This window comes from Poeciliopsis prolifica, unplaced genomic scaffold, assembly GCF_027474105.1.
Source record: "Poeciliopsis prolifica strain line A6 unplaced genomic scaffold, Auburn_PproV2 SCAFFOLD004, whole genome shotgun sequence".
In the NCBI taxonomy this organism is placed as follows: Eukaryota; Metazoa; Chordata; class Actinopteri; order Cyprinodontiformes; family Poeciliidae; genus Poeciliopsis; species Poeciliopsis prolifica.
Genome location: NW_026562379.1, coordinates 2,199,704 through 2,222,057, shown reverse-complemented (window position 1 = coordinate 2,222,057; position 22,354 = coordinate 2,199,704). Strand labels below are relative to the sequence as shown.

At 39.9% G+C, this 22,354-nt stretch overlaps 1 protein-coding gene across 2 annotated transcripts in view; it reads right to left on the bottom strand.

Moving 5' to 3' along the window:
- limk1a (LIM domain kinase 1a) overlaps positions 1–22,354 on the bottom strand; it is a 43,336-nt gene that overhangs the window by 13,678 nt on the left and 7,304 nt on the right. The window contains exons 1-2 of one of the 2 annotated variants that reach the window (XM_055027933.1): positions 18,768–18,867; positions 7,448–7,586 (exon numbers count right to left, since the gene is read on the bottom strand). In XM_055027933.1, the coding sequence (XP_054883908.1) occupies positions 7,448–7,586; positions 18,768–18,859 (231 nt within the window). In that variant the 5' untranslated portion in view covers positions 18,860–18,867. Of the gene's footprint in view, positions 1–7,447; positions 7,587–18,767; positions 18,868–22,354 lie in introns of those variants that run through there. The other variant, XM_055027932.1, reaches the window with a different exon arrangement.

Here is a 22,354-nt window from a genome sequence, read left to right as displayed (position 1 = left end):
ACGTCCTCTCATGCTTTCAAAAAGACCTGCTTTCTGTTTGGGATGTTGAGACTTATGTGGAATTTTTTTAAATGGTTTTCTTGTAAGTTTTTTTTTTATTAACTTTTTTCTTAATCTTTCAAAAGAACGTTTCTTTGTTTGTTAAGCCTCTCGACCCTATGAATAGTTCAGACAAAACCAAATGACAACGGATCAGGTTTGAGTCAACTGAGACCTGACAAGATCTGAAAACTGTTAAACGCATAAATAGAGACACAAATTGCTCTGATTTTTTTTTAACAAAAGATGGAAGAAACGCAATCTAACTCTGAAAGTGTTTTTATAATTTTCAGGGGTTTTTTTAGTGATAGTTTCAAGAGCTGGCACGTCCTCCACTTGCCTACTTTTGTCATTTTCAAAGCCTTGCTAAATACATAAAACCACTAAACTTTAAAGAAAAACCAGAGGATAAAGCCTTGCAAAACTCTGAACTCACACTCTGTCCCACTGCCTCAGGGCAGCTGTGGCTACAACCCAGCAGTGACGTCAGTAACGAGGGCCATAATAAAGCTCCATACAAGTCTGCATTCTATGTTGCGAACAGAGTTTTATGTTTTAATAAATTTTTATTAGCAAAACTTATAAAAACCATGTATGCTTCTCACAACTATGCACCACTTTGAATCGAATAAAACACACTGAAGGTTGAAAATAATTTTAAAAAAACAGCAAGTTTTCTGATCATCAGCAAAATGTTTAGCTCTCTCTCGCTCTCTTGCAGCCCGAATGACATAAAGACATGTCTCAATATGTCATAGAAAATACAACTTTCTTAGCGTATTATGGTGAAAAAAGTGAACTTTGGCTCATGTTCACTAAGGCGAAGCGTCTTCAGTGAAGGTTGTGGAGGTCAGTGCTGAGTGTAGTGCTTTTAAGGATTAATAAAATAACCGATTGCCAGGTTTCCATTTGGAACGCTGGTCAGGGTTGATCGAGATGAAAATTGATTCTAATCACTAGCCAATTCTATTTTGGTCTCCTCTTTTCTCTTTTCTAATTCTTAAGGCACACTTATCACCAAAGTAAGTAAAAAAAAAACCCTAGATTTTGAGAAGGCTTAGAAAACCATCAATCAACCTGAAGACTCACAAAATCTCTGAAAGCAAAATCTAAGTGTGGCTGGAAAAGTTGGCACTTTTATTTTGCTAAATCAAATTAAATCTAAAAAAGCAAATATTGCAAGCTACAGTTTTAGCTTTGTTAAATTTAAGCACAAAAGCGCTAATATTTTGGTTACAAAAATAAAATAAAATGAAAGATTACAAATAGTACTGTAATATAAGTGGCCTCTTTATCTCACATGTTTAGGTTTTCAGCAGGGTTAAATACTTTGAAAGTGAAGCAAACATTCAGTTACTAGTGCTGCAAAGTACATGTAATTAATTATGGTTTTCTCTTCCTGTACTTGTACAGTACAGGTCACAGAAATGAAACATGTCCTGCGTGCCGGTAGGTTCTGACCCGTCCTCGGTGACGGAGCGTGCGGTTATTAATAGAAAGACCAATGAACTCTGCGTGCTTCCTGCTGGCTGTCATGATAAAGTGGTGGAGACAGAGTCCAGGTAATGGTCCAGGCTGCAGGGCTGGACCATTATTAAGTTACTGTGGGAGTTCTGGACGCTGCATCAGACATCCAGACACCAACAGGGGGAAGGCTGGTCAGCCAAGGAAGTTAACCTGACTGCAAAGTTGACCAGGTTGAACATTTATATGTGGAAACATTTAGGATAAAGGATAAACACGGAGTCTCAGTGCTCTTCACACCGAGACTCAACCGCTGCTGCTTTGACTAATCGATCTTATCTAAAACAAACATGAGCCATAAAACAACTGAGATGCTAAACGCATTTTTGATTTCTTTCTGTTTTACTTTGTGCGCCGGTATCAGGAGGACTCGACAAGTTACGCAATACCAGCAAAACAAACCTGTTTGCTCTGTTTTCACTCATTAATGTTGAGTTTTATGCTACACATCAAAATGCCATGATTAACTTTTCTCTTTTTCAATGGTTTTCTATTGACTACAACGGTAATTAGGTTGGAAAGCTTTAATTAGATTTGATTTAAGTACTGCTCAGTGAGTAATAGATAAAATAGACTTTAAGGTCTCTTTTCTTAGCTCAAAGCTGGTAATCTCCATACTTTGTACTCTGTTAATAACAGTCTATTGTGTAGGATTTAAAGGATTTAAAGGCTTTTCTTCTCCTTACTTTAAGTGCTGATAAGTTAAAGGTGTTCCAAGATTTACTCAAAGTGATTAACTTAGAGTAATCACTTAACTTAGCCACTTAAGTGATTAACTCAATCCCCCCACCTCAGTGTTATGACTTAATCAGTGTTATGAAGAGTCACAACATTTCTGGAAAAGAAAATCAAAACAGAAAAAGCTTCTTTAAAAGAAAAAACAAAAAACAAACAAAAGTGTCCAACATGTCCGTTGATAACAATCAATAGTCACCAAATTTCACAGTGATGCGACACACCCTTAAGATGACAACATACACACTGCGAGCGTGACGAGAAACGTGTGTACTATACATTTACATGACAACCACACAGCTAAAAGAGGCGACAGCATTAATAATTCACCCAAATGATCCACTTATTGGCTTCCTTTCATCGCACAGGCATAAATGTCTTTGCTATTTAAATCCGATGCAGACTCGGGTCTCATGAATCACTTATTTTGTAGAGTTGGACTTCAGACAAAGGGAAGCATTGTTGTTCGTTTTTCCTTTATTTCGTTCCGATAAAGCCTCATTATGCTTGTTTTGCTGCTCCATCTCCTGTTTGTCTGGTCTGACACAATGACGTGAGACTTAAGAACTGCTGCAAAACAGGTATCACTTAGTGCAGCCACTTGTTTGTTTGTTCCACTTCTCTTTTAAATCTACTGAATTTTCCTTATCAAGAAGAAAACCCCCCAAAAAACCTAATTAATCTAATCCATGACTTCAAATTCAATTACTTGCATGGTGAAAGCAAAAGTGAGAGTTTAGTCAGGTTTGTTGTTTCTGAGGTCAGAAGTGAAACCAGACCAGCCCACAGCTCCACCACAGGGGGGATTTCAGCCTGCAGAGGCTGCCACTTTCGTCACAGTTTCCACGCCAATGGGAGGAAATGACAAGTCAATGTGGGTCTCTGACTGAAGCACCGAATGGAAAAGCTGATCAAATTATGCCGTCCGATCCATCAGTTGACGTGGGATTGACTGAAAAGGTCCAGCAGGTCGAACCCTCCGACTGTACGTGATGAGGACCGAGTCACGTTCATCCCTCACGTTGAAAAAGTTCCTACAATCTCACAAAAAGATGAAAAATTATTTCCCAACAACACTTGGATCTATGATGAGCTGGAGGCAAAACCAAGCAGGAGGTATTCACAGAAACAGTAGGAAGATTTCTAGTCACACACAGCGTCGTAACGCTGGTGGGAGATGAAAAGCTGCAGATGTAGATCTGGGACTTTCCATTTAATGTTGACTCAGCAAAACATCTGGCTATTATTCCTGAACCAACAAAGACAAACAATGGTTTGGGGTCAACCCAAAACTGCTGCAAACATTTTCACCCCTCTCATTAATATATCGACCCTTTTTACTTCACTGTAAAATGTTCAGAAAATGACTCTGTGTGTAAAAGAGGTGCATTCCCTGATGTTGGCGCTCTCCATGTTTTGGGGAGTTTCATAATGAAACACAAAGTATCCTCACGGGATTTTCAACTACTTCACAGAAAGGTCTTCATTTCCTCCTCCTCTTGTTTCAGAACATGCCGTTGCACCAGAAAAAAAAAATAATAAAAGTGAAACAAAAAAACAAAAACTGGCATAACTCCAGAGATTGATAGTAACTGACAGTGAAGCATCACAATGGAAAGTACAGAAAACTGCTACAAGCTTTGAGTCACATAGAAACACCTGATTAAGGTCATATTAGCTGCTCATATCTAAACAATAATAGTGATAATAATAAATATAGCCAAGGCAGTAAAAAAAAAATTTCTTTTTTGTTATTTTGACCGATTCTCATTTTCTGCAAATAAAAACAAAATTTTAACTTTTGCTTGGAATTTCAGCGACACGTAGTCAGTAGTTCATAGAATAAAAGAACAATGTTCATTTTAATCAAACATATATTTATAAAAAGTAAAATCAGAGACAAGATGTCAGAGATAAAAAGTTACTCGCTTGGAGGATAACACTGCATAGACATGATTATTTAAAACAATAGAAATGCTTCTTCCGAAATACATTGATACATGATTAAAATAGTTGAATTAATAGTGGCCTGGCTCTAAACTAAACGTTTAGATATCTTGGATTATTGCAGATTGATCATTTCTGAGTGACTGATTAGACACAGACAGCAGGAAAGATGGAAAAGGAGAAAAACCTGAATTACATCAGCTAACTCTGAGCTCAGCACATCAATCAGTCGAAGGTTGTAAATAACTGAAAGCCTCTTCTCTGCCTGAGTTACTCCCAATTTACCCAGTGCTGACACTGCAGAGAACAAGAGGCTCATTCAGTCGGTCCACACAATGCAATGTGGTTGTCCAACACAAAAATATTCAAAACAACCACCCTAAGCAAGTAGTTGATTCATAGAAATAATTGGAGAGAAACTCATCCAATAATTGCAAGTAGTAGAACAAAAAATGTTTAAAATGGTTCATTTATTTTCTATAGGCTTTTAACAAATTGGGGTTTTCTTTCACCAATGACAAAAACCTTCACTGGAACGGAAAAGATTCTTAAATCTTGTGGCATTGTTGTTATGTTGCCTATTTTAAACAGTTTATTTGACCAGTGTGTTGCATGACTTTCCCCTCCTCTCTGCTTCTGCACAGATTTTCTCTTCGGCTGAGGCAACAATCAGATGTCGAATCACAAATAAGGCATTCATTTATTTCTTTAGTTGCAGTTCTGTTGGAAAAATTGGTCCTGGTGGTTTTGACCTCATCTTCCTCTTTTTCTTTTCTTCCGCAGACTGTTGTTAGTTCTTGGAAATCAAAAGTTTTCCTTAAACTCCTGAGACACCAAAATCCTCTTGGTAAACTTAAAAGTCAACGAGTTTAATTGATATTTGGTACGTCAAGTTTCCTCAGCTCTGACATCTCGTTTTTGGTGGTAATGTGTAATTATTGCAATATTGTTTACCATTAGACTTGTTTGTTTGCTTGTTTCTGCTCCATTAAATCATTAGTAAGTCAATCTCAGAGAGAATAAAAATGTTAATTCCTGAAGGCGCTGATTACCAATTGAGCGACTGATTAGGAAAGATTCACAGTTAACATAGTTAGTAGTAGTAGACAAAACAGCTTAAAATGTGTGTTTACAGTGAGGTCAGTGCATGCAACGAGACGAGCATTTCAGTGGAAACACAGATGCATGACGGATACGCTGTATGATTTCTGCTGCTCAAAATATGACAAGCAGTTTTCTGGAGCTGTGCTAATCCTCCAGAAACCCCACTGCCACAAGCAAACAACTCTGACATAGCAGGTCAAATTAATGCAAATCCTCACTGAGCTTCGGTGACAGACATAGCAAAAAATAGCTTCGGTGAAATCACGTGAAATGAGAACGACGCTCCTTGTCGTCCATTTCTAACAAACTGACCCTGGTGTGTAGATTTTGCCTCTGCAGTCTCTGACTCATCACTGCCTCATGAACTTGTTTTGACTCACTGTGACAACTGTGTTTCATCAGCGAATATTTAAAATAGGACTGTTTCTCTCCTGAGCCCAACGAGTTCAGCCGTGCGGCTCTGACCTTGGCGAAAGCGTCAGCAAGGTAACACGACTGACACGGCCGCCTCAGCAGTGCAGATCGAGTGGCTGATGTCAAATCTGTTAAAGTGCAGCGGTGGTCAATCAGTGACTCTGCAGAGTGAAAGGGCCAATAAACTGGAGAAGAGGGAAGAAGCAATCTCTCTATCTAATTCATTCACTTCACAGAGACTCTCACTGAGATTGCATTGCAGAGGGTAATCTGTCTGAAGGTAATCCAAATGCTAATCCACACAGTACACTAAGATTTAGAGAAAAGCAGAGATCATAACTCATTTCAAATGATCACCAGATGGTGAACAAATTATTAAATCTCGCTTTTGCAGATCAATCCATCACCTCAGTTGGTTATTAAACGTTTTGTAGAACAAAAGCTCAGACATCATTTTTCAGCAACGAGTCCATAAAATGTGAAATGAGCTGCTGTGATTCGGCACAGCCACAAATGTTAACTGTGATTAAGATGAGCTACGTTTTACTGCCCCTGATCAGCTGGTGGCCAAACTGCTCATCATTTACGGTTCATACTAAATAGATTGGGTCATGCCACATTTCCATAACACAGCCTCTGCATATTATTTCCTCAATCAGCTGACATTATTTTCCACACTGCCTTCTTCGTCCTCATAACTACATATGCACTAGTATCTCAGTTCCTGAAGCCAAAACTACTGCAGCTGTGGGATTTAAAGTATGTCAGAGTACATGCAGCTGGGCAAATATATTAGTGATAAGCAGAGTGTAAATGCATGACACTGGAAATGTTATGTTTTACCACAGTTACATCCTCTGCAATCTTGACATCACACACACTGACATTACGATTTGATAGCATCTCTGTATTTGGTGTTAGGATCACATGGAAAAAAGACACATTGCTAAACTTTTGCTGCTTTAAAGAAGAGTAATGACAATAAGGAAAGCTACAAACTACAACAAAAAAAGTCTAATGATTAACTTCTAATGTTTTCATGTGGACAGGAAAATCGTCTTAAGCAATGAGAACACAGAAAACAAACAACAGATTTTTCAATTAAGTTTCCAATTAAAAAAGCTAAAAATACCCCAATGAAAAATCAGTTGTTTTTTAGTTTGCTTTGTGTTGTAAAACAGTCTTTGCTGTAAAAGAAGTAAGAAGCTTCTTCTCAAGCACACAAACACCTACATTTTATCTGCATTTCTGCTGCTTGCAATCAAAATCTACACCAGGCTCTTTAAACACTTCATTAAATAAATATATTAGTTCTCTCAAGCTTTAAAAATGTGTCATTTTTACGAGTCTCGTCTGATGTTGGCATCTTGTCTTCTGAATAATGCAGCATCACTTCTCTACAGAAGGAGGCGATTGTTTATCTGTGACCACATGTGTCGTCCACCTGATCTGCTTTTCCTGCCCCGACAACAGCTGCTTCTGTCAGCGGTGCTTTGAAAAAACAATCTCACAGAGCAGCTGACACCATCAGGGTCAGTTACAGATCTGGCGTGCGTCCACCTATGTTGGCACACAATAACCCGGCCGACAAAAATGCGTGTACTCAGGTGTAACTCGAGTTTCATCGGCAAACGAAGAGCCAGCAGGGGGCCGGGGGGCCGCTGAGCGACGAGGCTGCTCTTACCATGATGAGGCCGGTGGTGATCGGGTCGTTGCAGCCGTGGCACAGCTCCCCGAACTTGGCCCAGTAGTCCTTCTTGCAGTACAGCCGTCCATCTTTCTCGTAATACCAGTGGGAGAGCGAGGCGCTGCACTCGCAACACCTGAGAGATGGAAACAGACACGTTTAGCAAAATTATTTAGTAGAGATGCACCAGTTGGGCTTTTACTGGCCAGTAATGACTTCATGTTTTGTTTGAGATCTGATTAAAAGGAAGAATTGCAGGCTTATCCTTATCTACTGAACAAAGCGTGTGCCCTTAACTTTTGCCTGATTTTTCTTAAACTGAAAATATGTGTGTTTAGAAACAGTTATGAGCTTTTTTAAATAAGGTAATCAGTTTTGAACTATCTCTGTTTCAACACCCCCCAAAAAACGTGGAATGTAAACAAACCACAGGAATATTGCACATTGTAATTTAATCCATATCTCATTCACAATATTTAATAAATAACAGTCTTCCTAATCTTTTTCAGCAATGTCAGATTGAAAGTTAGCTTTTAATTTGATCAACATGTTCTTTGTGAGAGGAAGGAAGAATAATGAATAATAATTTAGAGACCCGAGCAAACTCTTGTCTTGAATCTGCTAAACAATTTGTGGAGGAAGCTATAAATCAGGGTGATGGCGAGGAGGCCTTCCGCTCTTGAGACTTTGAGCTCATTGCAAAAGATGAATTGTTAGAATCACGGTGGAAATATACAGAAAACTCGTCATGAACGCTATGAAAAATTGTCTAATTGTTTCCGGATAAATATTCAGAAAGAGTGGACAAAGGAGAACATGATATTTTTAATGAAATTTGAAGAAGAAAATACATCCTGTGGACATTATTTTAATCTCCTTTGGCAGATAATCGTCTCCTTTCTGATTGGAAGACTTCAAAATTGCTTTTGTCTAAATCTGGCAGAGGTATGAATAATTTTGAGATCAACTGTGTGATATCGGAAACCCGGTGTCTCTGACACACCCCGAAAGCCGTGGGGCCAAAATGAACTGAATTGTACATCTTTCAAAGCAAAGCACAAGGCTTTTGTAACATGAAAACAACTTTTGCAGCAACTTTTGATTTAATTCGACTAATTCATACAGCAAACCCTGTGACAAGTCATTATTGTGTTGACTGAACATAATGTGGTGCTGAACTCAGCAGGCTGCACTTTCACCCTCCTAATGATCTCCCCCAGAGCCACAAATTACAGTTTTCATGGCGACTGCGAGTTCCTCGGCGGACCCAGCAGTTACATGTGATCACACACCACAACACACCGCAGCACCTGCTCATCTGGGAAAACAGAGTGACGTCAAACGGCAAAATAAACCTGCAGCCGAGCACGCCGCTTCGATCCACCGGTCGCTTGATGCTACTGGCCACCGTTTATGTGCAGACGGCGAGAAGGAGAGATCGCTTCAGAAAGAAACAGCAACCTGTTGACGGCTCCAGGGAAAATCAATACGCTTCGAGGAAACACCTGACAAACATCTACGAATGATTCTCCTGGAGTATGTCAATGCTGCCAAAAATAAAAATGTGCCATGTGAACCAAAATCAGGCCAAATAATTTACAAGGACTGAATCTGAACCTACGACACCTGTGTAGATCCATGTCTGTGATCCAAACAGAAACTGGTCGGGAAGCCTGATAGATATCAGACTTAGCATGGCTGCTTACACTCAGAGAGGGGCTGATGAACACACAGCTGGAGGAAAAAAAACACCCTCATGCTGCAGATACCATGACCCAGTTTGACGGAGGCTTGAGAATCTAAATAAATACAGAAAGTTCACCTTTCCTGATTATCTCATATGATGCAGGAGCTTCTGGTAAACCACAATTTGAAGTAAAATGGGTCTAACTAGAAAAAAATGTGTATATGCACATATGTCTAAACAAATATGATTTATAATGTGTGCTAATCCCCTTGACGTACACAGTTTTGAGCACAGGAGAGGCTGATGTGTCTGAAAGCTTGTTTGGTAATCTGACTAAATCTCTGCGTCTAACGTCCATGACTGAGTGAGTGTCTCCACCCCCGCTCCAGAGGAGTTTCCCTCCCGTCAGTCTGGACTCGTCTTCACTCAGCGCTGCTTCCCTCCCTAAACTGGAGGGAACATGGCTTCAATCGCTGCATAAAGCGCTTTGTCCAGACTGAGGTTTCCCACATCGGTTGGGTGTTAGGGCAGTCATTCATCCAGCAGCTCGATGTGCTTTTGAGTTAAAAAATGTTTAAAGCTGACAGGAAATTTGAAAATATCACTTGATAATGACGTTACTGAAAGATTGGAAGATTAACACCTGAACACCAACTATGAAGTCTTAAAAGATGCAAACATTGCTTATTTTTCTTTTTTTTAAAAAAAGCAATGCTTAGCCTGGTAGTAAAGCATTGCGCAATGCATGCTAACATGCATTGCGTTAGCGTATGTTTTCAAGATGACACCACATTGTCTTACAGATGTGTCTATCAAACAATCAGAAGGTTCATGGAAAGCATTTCTTTTCTTTCTCTTTTTAGCTGCAGCGTTTTCAGGCTTTACATTTGACCTTTCCAGGAAACCAGTTTCATGCAGCCATCCTCTGCCACTGTGCATATAAATAATGCAGACCAGCCAGGATCCCTGTGAACAAAGCACAGATCCTGAGAAGCTTTCTGGAAAATACCAAGAGTCACATTTAATCATCAGAGTCAGAAACAAATAAAAACAAACATCGGCTATGCATTTCAATTGTTAAACTTTGCTGCAGTAGCAGTTAAATCATGGCCATGCACTGGAGAAAAAGGTTGAGTCCATTTGTAAACGTTTTATTGGATTATTTATGAGTCCAATTGACTGATCAATATCAAAATTAGTTGTGCAAACCTCTGTAGTACAATCTTCCTCCTGTAACTTAAATTTAATACAGCTGTCTGCGGTTGTGTAGTATGTTGCAAAAGTACTTAAATTCCTCCTGTTTTTGCCATTTTGAAGTTTTATTGGGATTTTAATGCTAAATTGTGAAGCGTAAGGTAAATAAAGCATCATTTTAGAGACTTTTTCTTTCATAAAACGTGAAACGGGCTTCAAGTCCAACTCAAGTCTCAAGTCAGTAACCAGTGATGTAAACTTCAAATCATCTGGTTCACATAAGGGCACAGCTAAAATAAACAGATTTATTTTAACGGCTCATAAACCATGAATAAAACATAAAGTCTGTAGCTCTACTGGCTTCTTTTCACACTTCATTATATGAGACAAAAAACCAGCAATAAAACTTGAGTCTCAGACCAGAAGTCCCAGTTAAAACTAAGTTTCCAGACCACAAGACTCATTTGAATATCAAGTTTTTAATTTTGCAGCATCATCTGCATGGAATCGTCTTCAGAACGAACTCCAGGTGAAGGACTTGGTTTGGTTTTATTTGTTTAAGGTCATTGCTGTTAAATTGATTTAAGGCTGAGGTCAAACTCAAGACCCTGAGGCCAAATCCGGCCCACCGTGGCTATTTATGTGGCCCTCTAGACTCCAAAAAGCCACATAAACCAAACCTTCAAGCTTAAATATTTTACTGCTTAGTTTTTGTCTGTATGAAACTAAGCAACTAGTTTGAGAAGATGCTCAATATTATTTCATTTTAATGGGTTTTCATCGAGTGCAGAGACAACTACTTATTAGTATTTAAAGTTTGCTAATTGTGTTTTTCAAAACATTCATGATCTTGATTAGGTCCAAAATGAAAATGAGTTACATATGCACACCACACTTTTCAGATATTAATTCATGACAAAAATGTGAGAATCAGAAAACCTTTTAAAATTTGCTTCACAAATATAAAGCACTTTGTGTTGACCAAAAAAGCAGCAATAGCACTCATTGACATCTTTTGTAACGTTAAAAATCAGAAAAAGGTATAAGAGTAATTTGTGAGGCTACTGCAGCTGCTTTTGATCATTTATTTAGCCATTCTTGTGTTTTTTTTCCTTGCTGACATAAAGCTCTGCTTTGGTGTATTAACCTAAAACCAGCAGCTCAAAATGACTCCACTCAAGGTCTTGGGTACTCTAAGCTGCACAGAGGCACACAGTGACCTTGAATCACTTGCTCGCACACACACCCACCCACCCACACACCCACCCACACACACGCACGCTATTTATTTATTAAACAGATCCAGACAGCATCTCCCCAGTGTGGATGCAGAGCTGTGCTGCAGCTCAGCAGATTGTTGCAGAGCTGCTTCAGTATGCAGCGTGTCGGAGCAACCCGGGGGGCGGGGGAGTCTGGAAGTGGGTCAAACCCACCAGAAGACGTCTGCAGCTACTCAGCTGTCTTTACCCTCCGCCGCTCGATAACTGCAAAGTGCTGCGGAGGCAGAAGTCATACCTGGGTGTGAAGCTGGCACTCGCGAAGCCCGGGGGGGATTTCAACGCTGTAAGGTTGAGGTGCCTCATGGAGATTTCTCTCAGATCAAAGCTAACCAGCAGCAGAGTTTCAAAAACATGACTGGATACAGAGAGGCTGGATTCTTGCCTTCAGGATAACAATCTTCTCTAAAAGGAGAAGCAGAAAACCTGCAAAGCAGAGTTACAACTTAAAGCTTTAATGCCTTTTTAAAAACAGAGTGTTAATCGTGCATTTTTGGCCGCTTGAATACGGTCGCTTGAGTGCTGGGACTGACACGTGATAAGAGGATTAGCAGAGTGAAAAAGCTTCTTCATACTCCGATATGCTGAAATAAATTTGAACAGCGACAGCTCGGTGGGGTTTTTACATTTTGCTAAGCTGCAACACCTTCCTGCAGCAAAAAACATAAAGAAAAAGTAGAGATTTTGTAAAATGGAGCCCAAGTAAAGTTTTAAAAAAATATATGGATAATGATATGAAAACCTCAAAGACAAAGAAATAAAACACACAGCCTGCTCAGACATAAAAGCAAACTCAACAAGCTTTTCTGGATCCCAGAGGAGACGAAGCAGCCAATGGCAGAAGGAGCTGAGATTAGGGTGGGAGAGTCAGTAAATCTGAAACCGTCCCCCCTCCATTTAAAATCCCTGATGGAATTAGCTCAACGTGTCGAAGGAGGTAATAAATTCCTCTTCCAGGCTGAGAGGGGGCGTCCTTGTTGACAGAAGGCCCCTCACCGACCTCCAACTGGACCCACAACAATCTGGTTGATGTCCGGCACTGTCACGTTTATTTACTGGTTTCCAGACTCGAGATAACGCTGAGTGGGTGACGAGAGGAACAACATGGTGGGGAAGAAAAGACGGGGAAGACGGAGCGTTTTAGAGAGGTGTGTGTGAACCAAAAGCCCTGTTAGTCTGTCCACAATTCACTGCATCCATTTAATCTGTGCTGGAAATTACACATCAAGTATCCACAGTTTTCTTTTGCCGTTAAACAGTAAAGGGGCATATGTCAATACTAAGAACTAAAATATTAAAAATAATGACAGTATTGCATTTTCTACCATATTTGAAAATGGCATAAAAAGCATTGTTGACGTTTTGTGAAGTTTGAACTGAAGGATGTATATGCCTTCTTTGCAGCAGCAGATTCAGGCTTAAACCTGACTAATACATAATCTACAAAACATAATCTTAAGTTTTGTCAAAGCGTTAGTTGTTTTCCAGCTCGATTGGAAACTCAAGAATCTTTAATTCTTCTCATTATTAAATCCACCTCGCTGCGCGTTTCCAGGCTTTAGCGTGAATTTTGTTAAAACTCAATGTTAGCCATTTGTTTGGAACGGTGGGGAAGCGTCGCGTTTTATTTCAAACAAAACTCAGAGTTTGTTTAAACTGCAAGACAACGAGAGAGCGCTTTCAGCAGATAACAGGAAGGCACAAGGCAATACAGCAAAGTAGCTCGATTTTACTCTCATAAGCTTTTCATTCCTGTCTTTCATAGAAGTCATCGGATTTGTAAATGCTGGAAAACTTTTTTTTTTTTTACCATCTTTCCTGGAGAAGAAGGTAAGGAACCATGAAGTTGAATGTCAACCAAACTGCAGCTCCCAAAATACAAACTAATAATTTTTAATGATGCTCTCTGACACTACATCTGACATAAATCATGTTATGAAGGTTAGAAAATATTTTATTGTTCTTTTTGATTTATTTTATAGTTCTTAACGAGAAATGAAACTTGGCTAAACATAGCAATACGACTGCATTTCAAAGTGAAAACCTTTATGGATCAGAAATGGATCCCACCCGGTTATAACTGGAGCAGATACTGGTTCCAGTATAAAATGAATCCTGTTTTAACTGTGTAATCTCCAATCAAAACAATATTTATAGAAAAAACTGTCATCTGTGCATTCAAATATATATTTAACAAGGTTTTGCCAATCAACTTTCATATTCAGCTCATGAAAAGTTTTATTTAAGAGTTAAAATGATCTGGATGCATGAAAAGCAACGACTCTGCCTGATGTTCTGCTTTATGCAATTACATAAAATGTTCAGTGTGTTAATTAAACACAGTCAGACTGTAGCGTTTCTATTTGCGTCTCTTTTAACAAGGACGTTTTATCGATTTATCCTGTGAAAGGGTCAATACCAGACATGATTACTCTGTTCCAGCCGATATCAATAAACTGTGTGAGCAACTGAGCCGAGGTAAATCATTTGTCACACAGAAAAGCAACCCGGCACACAGCTTTCAAACTTGTGAATTTTTTCCTTCAGATTAGTTTGAGGATCCTCTGAGACGACTACTACTGCCTGCAATTCATAAGTCATGATTTCAGGGTTTGTATTTGAGGCTTATGGAAAACAAATCACACTACTGGAAAAGTTAGTTTGCGTAAAGCCTCTGTTTCTGTTTTCACAGCCATTTCTACCCGATTTCTTTCTTTAACAACAGATGTGAAAGAAATTCACCGTTGTTACTGCAACAAAATAACAAAATTCAAAGTCAGCCATGGTTCTAGCATTTAACATTGAGGTAAAAATGCATCCAATAAAACTCCCCTTGTCTTTTCTTTTATAGCACATTGTATCTGTTCGGAAGATGCCAGGAAACGCTGGTATTTTTAGCATGAGGGTCATCAGGTCCAATTTCAGTACCGATGCAAAGATTCAAACTTTGACTGATTTGAATCTGGATGTTTGAGCTAAAAGATTCAACCCTAACAAAGAGTGAATACGGCTGTTTTACAAAATTGATATTTTATTAAAAGGTGTAATAAAATGTAAATACAGCTGAGGCCAAAGCCATTCACATCGTTGACAGATTCAGACTGAAAATGTCCTGACTGAACTGGGGCGTTTTCATTGGATAGGAAATGAGAGGCATGTCTCAAAAAATAAAATAATTTCAGAAAAATTTTAAAACAAACACTTTTATTTACATTTTGTAAAAAATAAAGATATTCAAATTTGGAAGACCTTCATGTTTTCACCCAATTCTTTAGCTCTCTCCACATGTTCTGAATCAGTCAAAATTACAATTTTGGTGAAATAAAGATTATTTGAAACATAAGAAATGAATAAAACTGTTCAGGTGCTTTTATAATCTGCTCACTACAAATGCACCTGAACATGTGGACGATACTTGAAGCAGTAAAGTTGTCATATTGCTGACGGCGTACCCGTCCTCTCATGGTTAATCCAGAAAAAAAAAAAAACACCGAGTCAAAGCTCAAGTCATCCCAGACTGGTTTGATCTCACCATATAACAGAGAACAGAAGTGGATTGTGAATTTTCTACCTAAAACTCCTTGATGGACCAAAAGTCGCCTCTGAAGGGGAAACCTGAAATGGTCCAAAGTGTACGTCATAAAGATATGGGTGTTTTGGTGTTTTATCTGGATCTGATTGGTCGAGATCAGAACATTTCAGTCAAAGGCTTAAAGCGTGAAGATATCCAACTGCGAAGCTAAACGCCTCGCAACAAGAAAAACAGTTTGATCCGACTCCCACACACACCAACCACACTCATCATCTTCTGGTCAGCAGTTTTAATGTGTGACTGTGTGTGTAGATTTAAAGCCACAGGCCACTGAATGGCGCAGAAGGTGAGGCGGCAACAGGAAGCAGAAGGGCTCAAAGGGAAACGGCGCAAAAGGCAGAGCTGTAAGATTTACGAGGAGCCAAAACCGTCCGCCTAAGACACACACCCACAGACGTGCACACACGCTGCTCTTCATGAAATATTAAATGTGCCTTCGTCTCCTTCGTGCTCAGGAGGACATCCATCTTCCATATCTCTGCCACGGCTGCAGAAATGCTCTGAGTAGATACGATCAATAAGCCGATACTCCGATCTGCTCCATTAAAACAGGAAAGATCACACACACACACACACACACACACACACACACGCACACACACACACACACACACACAGGGGGTGAAAGTCAACCACAGGAAATGTCAGCCTGCCTGGGGGGCGATCCCAGTCAGATGAGACTTGAACAGACGGGGATTTCTGGTCCAGAGCCAAACTCTGTCCACTGATGAAATGAAGGAAAAAGCTCCAAACTGTCTCAGGTAAACCGTTTCACCTGTGATCCAGGTGCTTAATCATCATCATCATCATCTTCAGCCACACTGATTGGCCTCTGATGACAGCTTTACCAGAGTTTAACTGGTTTGATTTAGTCAGCTAATTACTAATTTCCATTCCCTGCAGACACATTCAATTCCCACACTCCCCCCTACTTTATCAACCCCTCACCTCCGCCTCCTTCGCCATGGTAACCCTGGATGCCACGGCGATGAGGTCAGCCGCAAGCACATCAAAACACTCGACATTACCTCATCTCCTTCTGATAAGCCTCACTCTCTGTCTAATGGGCGGCTTCGGTCTCATTCAGGAAGTGCGACAGCCAATCGGACTTCATTCTGATGCCCTCGCCTTAAACTCAGCAGCATTTACTCTGACGTGTGTCTGACATCCTTCAGCCTTGAACGCAGCGCGACGGGCCGCGCATTTAAAAACAGCCCGCCTCATTCGGCCGGCTGAACAGACCGTCTCTTTATCCGAGTGCCTGATCTTTATACAGGCAGCAAAGAGGAGGCCCAGCAGCCGGCGAGTGAGTGAGGAGCACTTTTCTTTGTGTCGGCTAAGCTTCCCCGACCGTCAGCACGGTCAGTCTGGGACTCGCGCTCTCCTTCCAGAGCAGATGCATAACAAAAGGCCTGTGGGAGCCACAGTGAGTGTTGTTCCAGCTGCAGGCGGGGATTCAGGCAGAAAGACGACAAAACAAATCTGTTTACCGACTCATATTGTTTTTTGGTTTTTAATGCAAGTTTCATTTTACTTTTACATCTGAGCAGGTGGGAGACTCTCAGCATGTTGTCCTTTTAGTTGCTGCATAAAAACTGAATTTTAAGGCCATCATGTCTCAGATGTAACTCTTAGTTATTGCAAGATGTTCAGATAGATTTGACCAGATTTAACCTGACAGCAACACCTTGGTGGTGCAGCCAAACGTAGCCGACCAATCAGACACTAGAGATAACGCCTCATGTCTTTAAACCATTCATGAAGTGAAACTCAGCCTGAATGATTAAGGTCAAAAGTGACAAAGGTACAAAAAAAATAAAAAAAGAAATTGGCTCTTTAATCTTTTATTTTGAAGTCACATTGAGGATTTAGGAGTCTAGACTCTATCAGGTCACAGTGCAGCAAAAATTTAATTTTCAGAGCGTGATTAAAGTGCAGAGCTGACAGCCGAAGGTTAGAGCTTACTGAGAGGCGATTAATCAAGATATTACACAGAAGAGGAAGGATGTCTCCTCCTCTCAGAGAACGGCATCGACTTGAATGAACTCGAGGTGATGGAGGAGGATCAGAGAGTTTAATCCACCAGGAAAAAACTGACAAACGTCTGAAATCGGGAAACAAAAGTGACAAAATGTACAGAAACAGGAAAAGTGGTACCCCAACAAAATACAGCATTCAATTACTTCAGAACATCCCAAATTTAAATTAGTTTTGTTCTGAAGTATTGTAATCTCACTCTGGACTTATTACTGGATTCCTGTCCAGATGGAGCTCAGAGGTCTCTGTGTCACATCCTATTTACTCCCCATAATAAAGAAAACCCGAAGTTTCAAATGAAAAGTTCCTGGAGATTAAAGTAAAGCTTCCAGATCATGTTAGAAGAATGATTACCACGAGTGACAATAATTTTTCTCTACTGATTGAAGCAGAAAATGAGAACGGAAATAAATGAAAATGAAGCAGTACTATAAAGCTTCTTTTACTGAGATCATTTCAAACATCGATGTTTGTATTTCACAGCCGGTTCTGCAGCTGAGTTTGTATTTTTGTGTTTAGTTTTGATTCTCATTTCCAGGTTCTCTTCTCCCAAACTTTCAGAAAATAAAATGTCACACAAAAGTTGTTTCCTCTTATTTTTTGGCAAACATTTCATGTATTGGACAGGATAAAAAAAAAAAAACAACAAAAAAAAAACAAGTTTCCTTTGTGACAATCTGAGTTGTCACGATGACACAAGCAGATCCGAAACCGTCTGGTAAAAGCGACTCGGCTCGCTCACAGTGACAGAGATGAAACGACCAGACCGCACATGAGATGTGAGTCACATGTTTCAGCGTCGGGTTTTTATTCAATGTTGCACCGAATAAAAATACAAAAATAGGGAAGCCAAAACTAATTTGGGGTTTTTTGCATCCCGAGTTACAGAAGTGTGACGGAGGCGAGGGATCGATGTGGGTTCTGGGTTTTGGGGAAGTAAGACGAAGCTCAGAGAGAAATGAGCAAATCTCAGCCACTAAACGCTTCTGGAAAAGTCTAAAATAAAGACGAAAAACAAAAAAAACAATTCTGTTCAATTAAATTTTGTCAGTTTCAAATTATAACAGAAAGTGAAAAGCAGGTATTTTCTCCTGTCCTATTAAAGTTAATCAAATTTCTTCAGGCTCAAACTCTTAGTTAGGGAGAGAAATATAGAACTTTTCCATGTTTAGTTTGGTTAATATGAAATATCAATGTTAAATTTAAGGAAAAGCCAGAAACTCTGACAATGTAATGATAGTCAACGCTCGTCTTAACTCAATCTGGCATTCTGACACCTTTAAGGCTAAAATAAGAGTGAAATTTCAACCACACAGAAAGTTTAAGTTTGTGAGTTGCTGTTCTGACTAAACAAGACACTTTAGCAGCATCTCCAAGCATCTGCTGGATCCAAGTAACAACTACATTCAAACAGGATATTTTACGGCACAACTTTAGCTGTTTATTTAAAGTTAAAGTCTCAAAGTTTGATAGAAACTTTGAGACTGAAAACATGAACCAGAAGTCAACAATTAGAGACTCGGTGCTTACAGGATCAGCTGCTTCCCTCTGCGCCGGCTCTCTGCTGACGCGCCGCTCCGGGGAGCGAAGCTCTTGTTTTGACAGTTCGAAGACAAACTCATGTCAGCGGCTCTGATGTTCAGCTATTGCAGCCTGGCTGTCAGAAGCATCAGTGTCTCTCTCCTTATGCCCAGTCCCTCCCTTCCTCTACTTCCTCTCTCAGTGCAGCTAAATCGAAAGAGAATCAGGGGGGGTTGGGAAGGTCACGGGGTTTTTTTTGGTTGTTTTTTTTTAAATCTGGCATTTCCCATCTTCTGACGGTTCAGGATTCACCCGCCGAAGTTTCACTTCGTCTCCTTCCTGATGGCGTTGAGGGCTCGGTCCATTTCCTGGACGTGTCAATTTGTTCTGGCAGCACAAATCAAATTTCCCAGCTCTCCATCATCTGTTACAGCCTCCCACCTCTCCCTGGATAATCAGACATGGCAGCCTCCTTGCAGGCTATCTGAAAGATGAGGGGAAGTGAGGCAGCAGATTTCCTTTCTCACACATGGTGAATGAAGTGTCACCTTGATGAAACAAATAGTAACCTGACTCTAGGTTGAGCTGCGACGCAGAAGCGTTGATAGTGCTTTTGTTTCTTTATGATTTTTTTTATCTCTTTTTTTTTTTTGAGGACCAAACTCCAAATTCAGTGTACTTTACTGTGTGTAGTGCATCATTGTGGCATATCGTGTTAAAATTTCCGATCTATGCATTATTTTATTTTTATCACCTGCATCTCACGTCTCTATGTGCCACTATATTCTTCTAAACAGATCCTTAAACAAAAACTCCTGCTAGCAATTAAAACCAAGAATTTTGGTTTTGTGTAGAGGTTCGACTGAAAGCTGGAATAAAAAAAAAGAGGGAAAAAAGGTTGTTGTGTAATATTTACCTAGTTCCATTTTTGTAGATGGAACTCCTTCAATTGTAAGCAATTGAAGGAGTCTGATCCATTTGTCTTTGTACAATGGCTCAAGCTCAGTCACACTGGAATCTGTGAACAGATCCCAAATTGGTTTCCGGTCTAGACTTTAACTAGTCCAATCTAAGAGAAGAATAAGCTTTGATCGAAGCCATTCCTCTAGTTCTGAAAGAACAGCCGGTTAATTTCACACAGATGAACTTCGTTTCCTAAACACGTGATTCTGAAAGCAATTAGCAAATTTTTAAGACCTCAAAAATCAAATGTAAGATTTGAGACGTGTGCTTTGTTTTGTCTTCTATTGGATTCAAAACTTAAAACTTGCATTAAAAACTTGCAGAAATGTTTTTTTCTTTTATATTATATTATAGTCTTTTTAAGAAAATAGTAAATTGCTATCAGCCCGTAAAGCCCTAATTGGTGCATCTCTACTTGAAGACGTTTGAGGTTTTTAAGTAAGACATGTGAACAGCAGCTTCCCTGTCCAGCATCAGACAGGATCTGAGATTTTAAAATATGAAGCAATTAAATGCAAGCAAAGATATTAAATATCTGTATCAGCACATATTCATTTATATTTCAGTTTAATATTACAGGTTTTGTAATATGCTAAATATTATAAAAGGCAGCATCAAGACGAATCTGTTAACTCGACAAATCATTCATCACATGATTCGTCTCCTTCAGACTCTGTTGCCAGGCAGAGTTTTCCTGCAGATGCTGAGTCACTGCAGCTCTTTATGTCGCCTCTCAGAAGTGATGCTCTTGTTTGAGAGCATCACTGAGACTCATTTCTCCCGAGCAGCGAACACATCTGCACGCTTTTCACCTGCAAGGCAAACATGCTGCACAGCACAGGACAGCAGATCTGGCGTCAGTCTGTCCTTGAGGACAAACCAGGCTTGTCCAAACATTTAGTAGAAGAGCTCAAAGTGGGTATTTACAATGAATGTGGGGGAAAACAGACCGTTATCTAAAGTGCAAAGTAAGCAGTGGACGGTGGAGCGATGAACAGGGCAGCAACTGCAGCAGGTGTAGTTTTATAGTTGGAGAAGATGGAGGGTTGCAGAGCGCTGCAGGGGGACTGCAGCACTCTGCTTCTGCTTTTACAAACAGGCATAATAAAAACTTCATTTACAAAAAAAAGCCTTATTTACTGATGCACATTTCTGATGCTTTCTACAAGAAAAAAAGCATAGGTTTTAATATTGTTTTAGTTAATGATTTATGTTTCAATATTCATCAGAAAAACTTAAAAAAAAACCATAATGAATAAATTGAAATAGAGGTTTTTCATCTCTGATAGTCAGTGGGATAAAATATGAACATGTTTTACAGTAATGTGAACATCTTAAAGGTAAAGAAAAGATGCCACATCCTAAATTCCCTCAACTGTAAAAATGATAGTTTTTTAATGGCAAACCTCTTCAGAATGGATTTGTGTTGATGTTGGTTTAAGCTCTTTATGCAGCAGGACAAACAATACATAATCATACTGGCTCTCAGGAGACGGTAAACACGAGGAGATGACATACCCACGGGATGCTGCTGTGATGGAAGCAGAGAGGTTTTTTATGACAAAACCAGGTTAGTTTGTCGTTGTCTGACTCGACAGGAGAGGCCAGAAAATGTTCTTCTAATTCTCCAAATTGTTCTTCTCGGTTTTGGGACGGTTCTGAACTGCGTGGTTATCATGAAGGAATCGAGTGAAAACGTGTGATGGGAAGAAAAAACAACTTTACTGCCTCAAACAATGACATCATGTAGTAAAATAGCAGTTCATCTAGAGATTCACTTATTGTCAGGATTTCTAACGACTCAAAAATCCAAAACCTAGAACCTCTATTTTTGTGACCTTTGACATAACTTGGATTCCGGATCATTTTGCATTCAGACCGAATCTTTCTTCTGCTCATCTCTCATTAAAACGGCGCTGCAGTTTCTGACCCGGCGGCCGGCTTCACTGTCGACGAGCGTCTGAGACGGAACCACAACAAAGCAGAAACGCGTCACAACCAACAGCTTTCACTTACTGATGCGAGAAGACTTTCTTCAGGCCGGTCACAAGGAGATGCATCTCACCCACAACAACAGTTTGTTTTGGTGGCTTGGGGAAAAAAAACTTTGAAATATGCAACAGAAAGCAGAAAAAAGAGAAAATATTTAGCAGCGGGAGCTCGGCTCCATTTTCCCACGAAGCCTGACCAACACTGAGGCTATTTTAAGAGCAACGTTTTCTGTTTTTCCACCCAGAGGGACGGTCCTCTCCACAGCCTCCGGGTACTTACAACCACCCCCATCTCTAATCTCGCTTTCTTTTCCTCTTAACTCAAATATTCTATAATCTGAAGAGCATATCTGCCAATAAATGTACCTGAACCTGCCCTCTTTCCAGCATCCAGTCATGCGATGCATACAGTGATATCTTTAGTTTTTCCAGAGAAGGGAACTTTCCTCTCTGTTCTGTCACAGCATGTCACACAAAGAGGCCGAAGCTTCAGTCTGATATCTGACACCTCGAAAGAGGGATGCAGTATGGAGCTGGAAAAAGCTTCTCGCTGACGCTACAATTACAAAAAAATGCAAAGAAGTGCGTTTACTGTCCAACTTAAATATTCAAATGAAAGCTTGTGGAAATGTTTTGCACGAA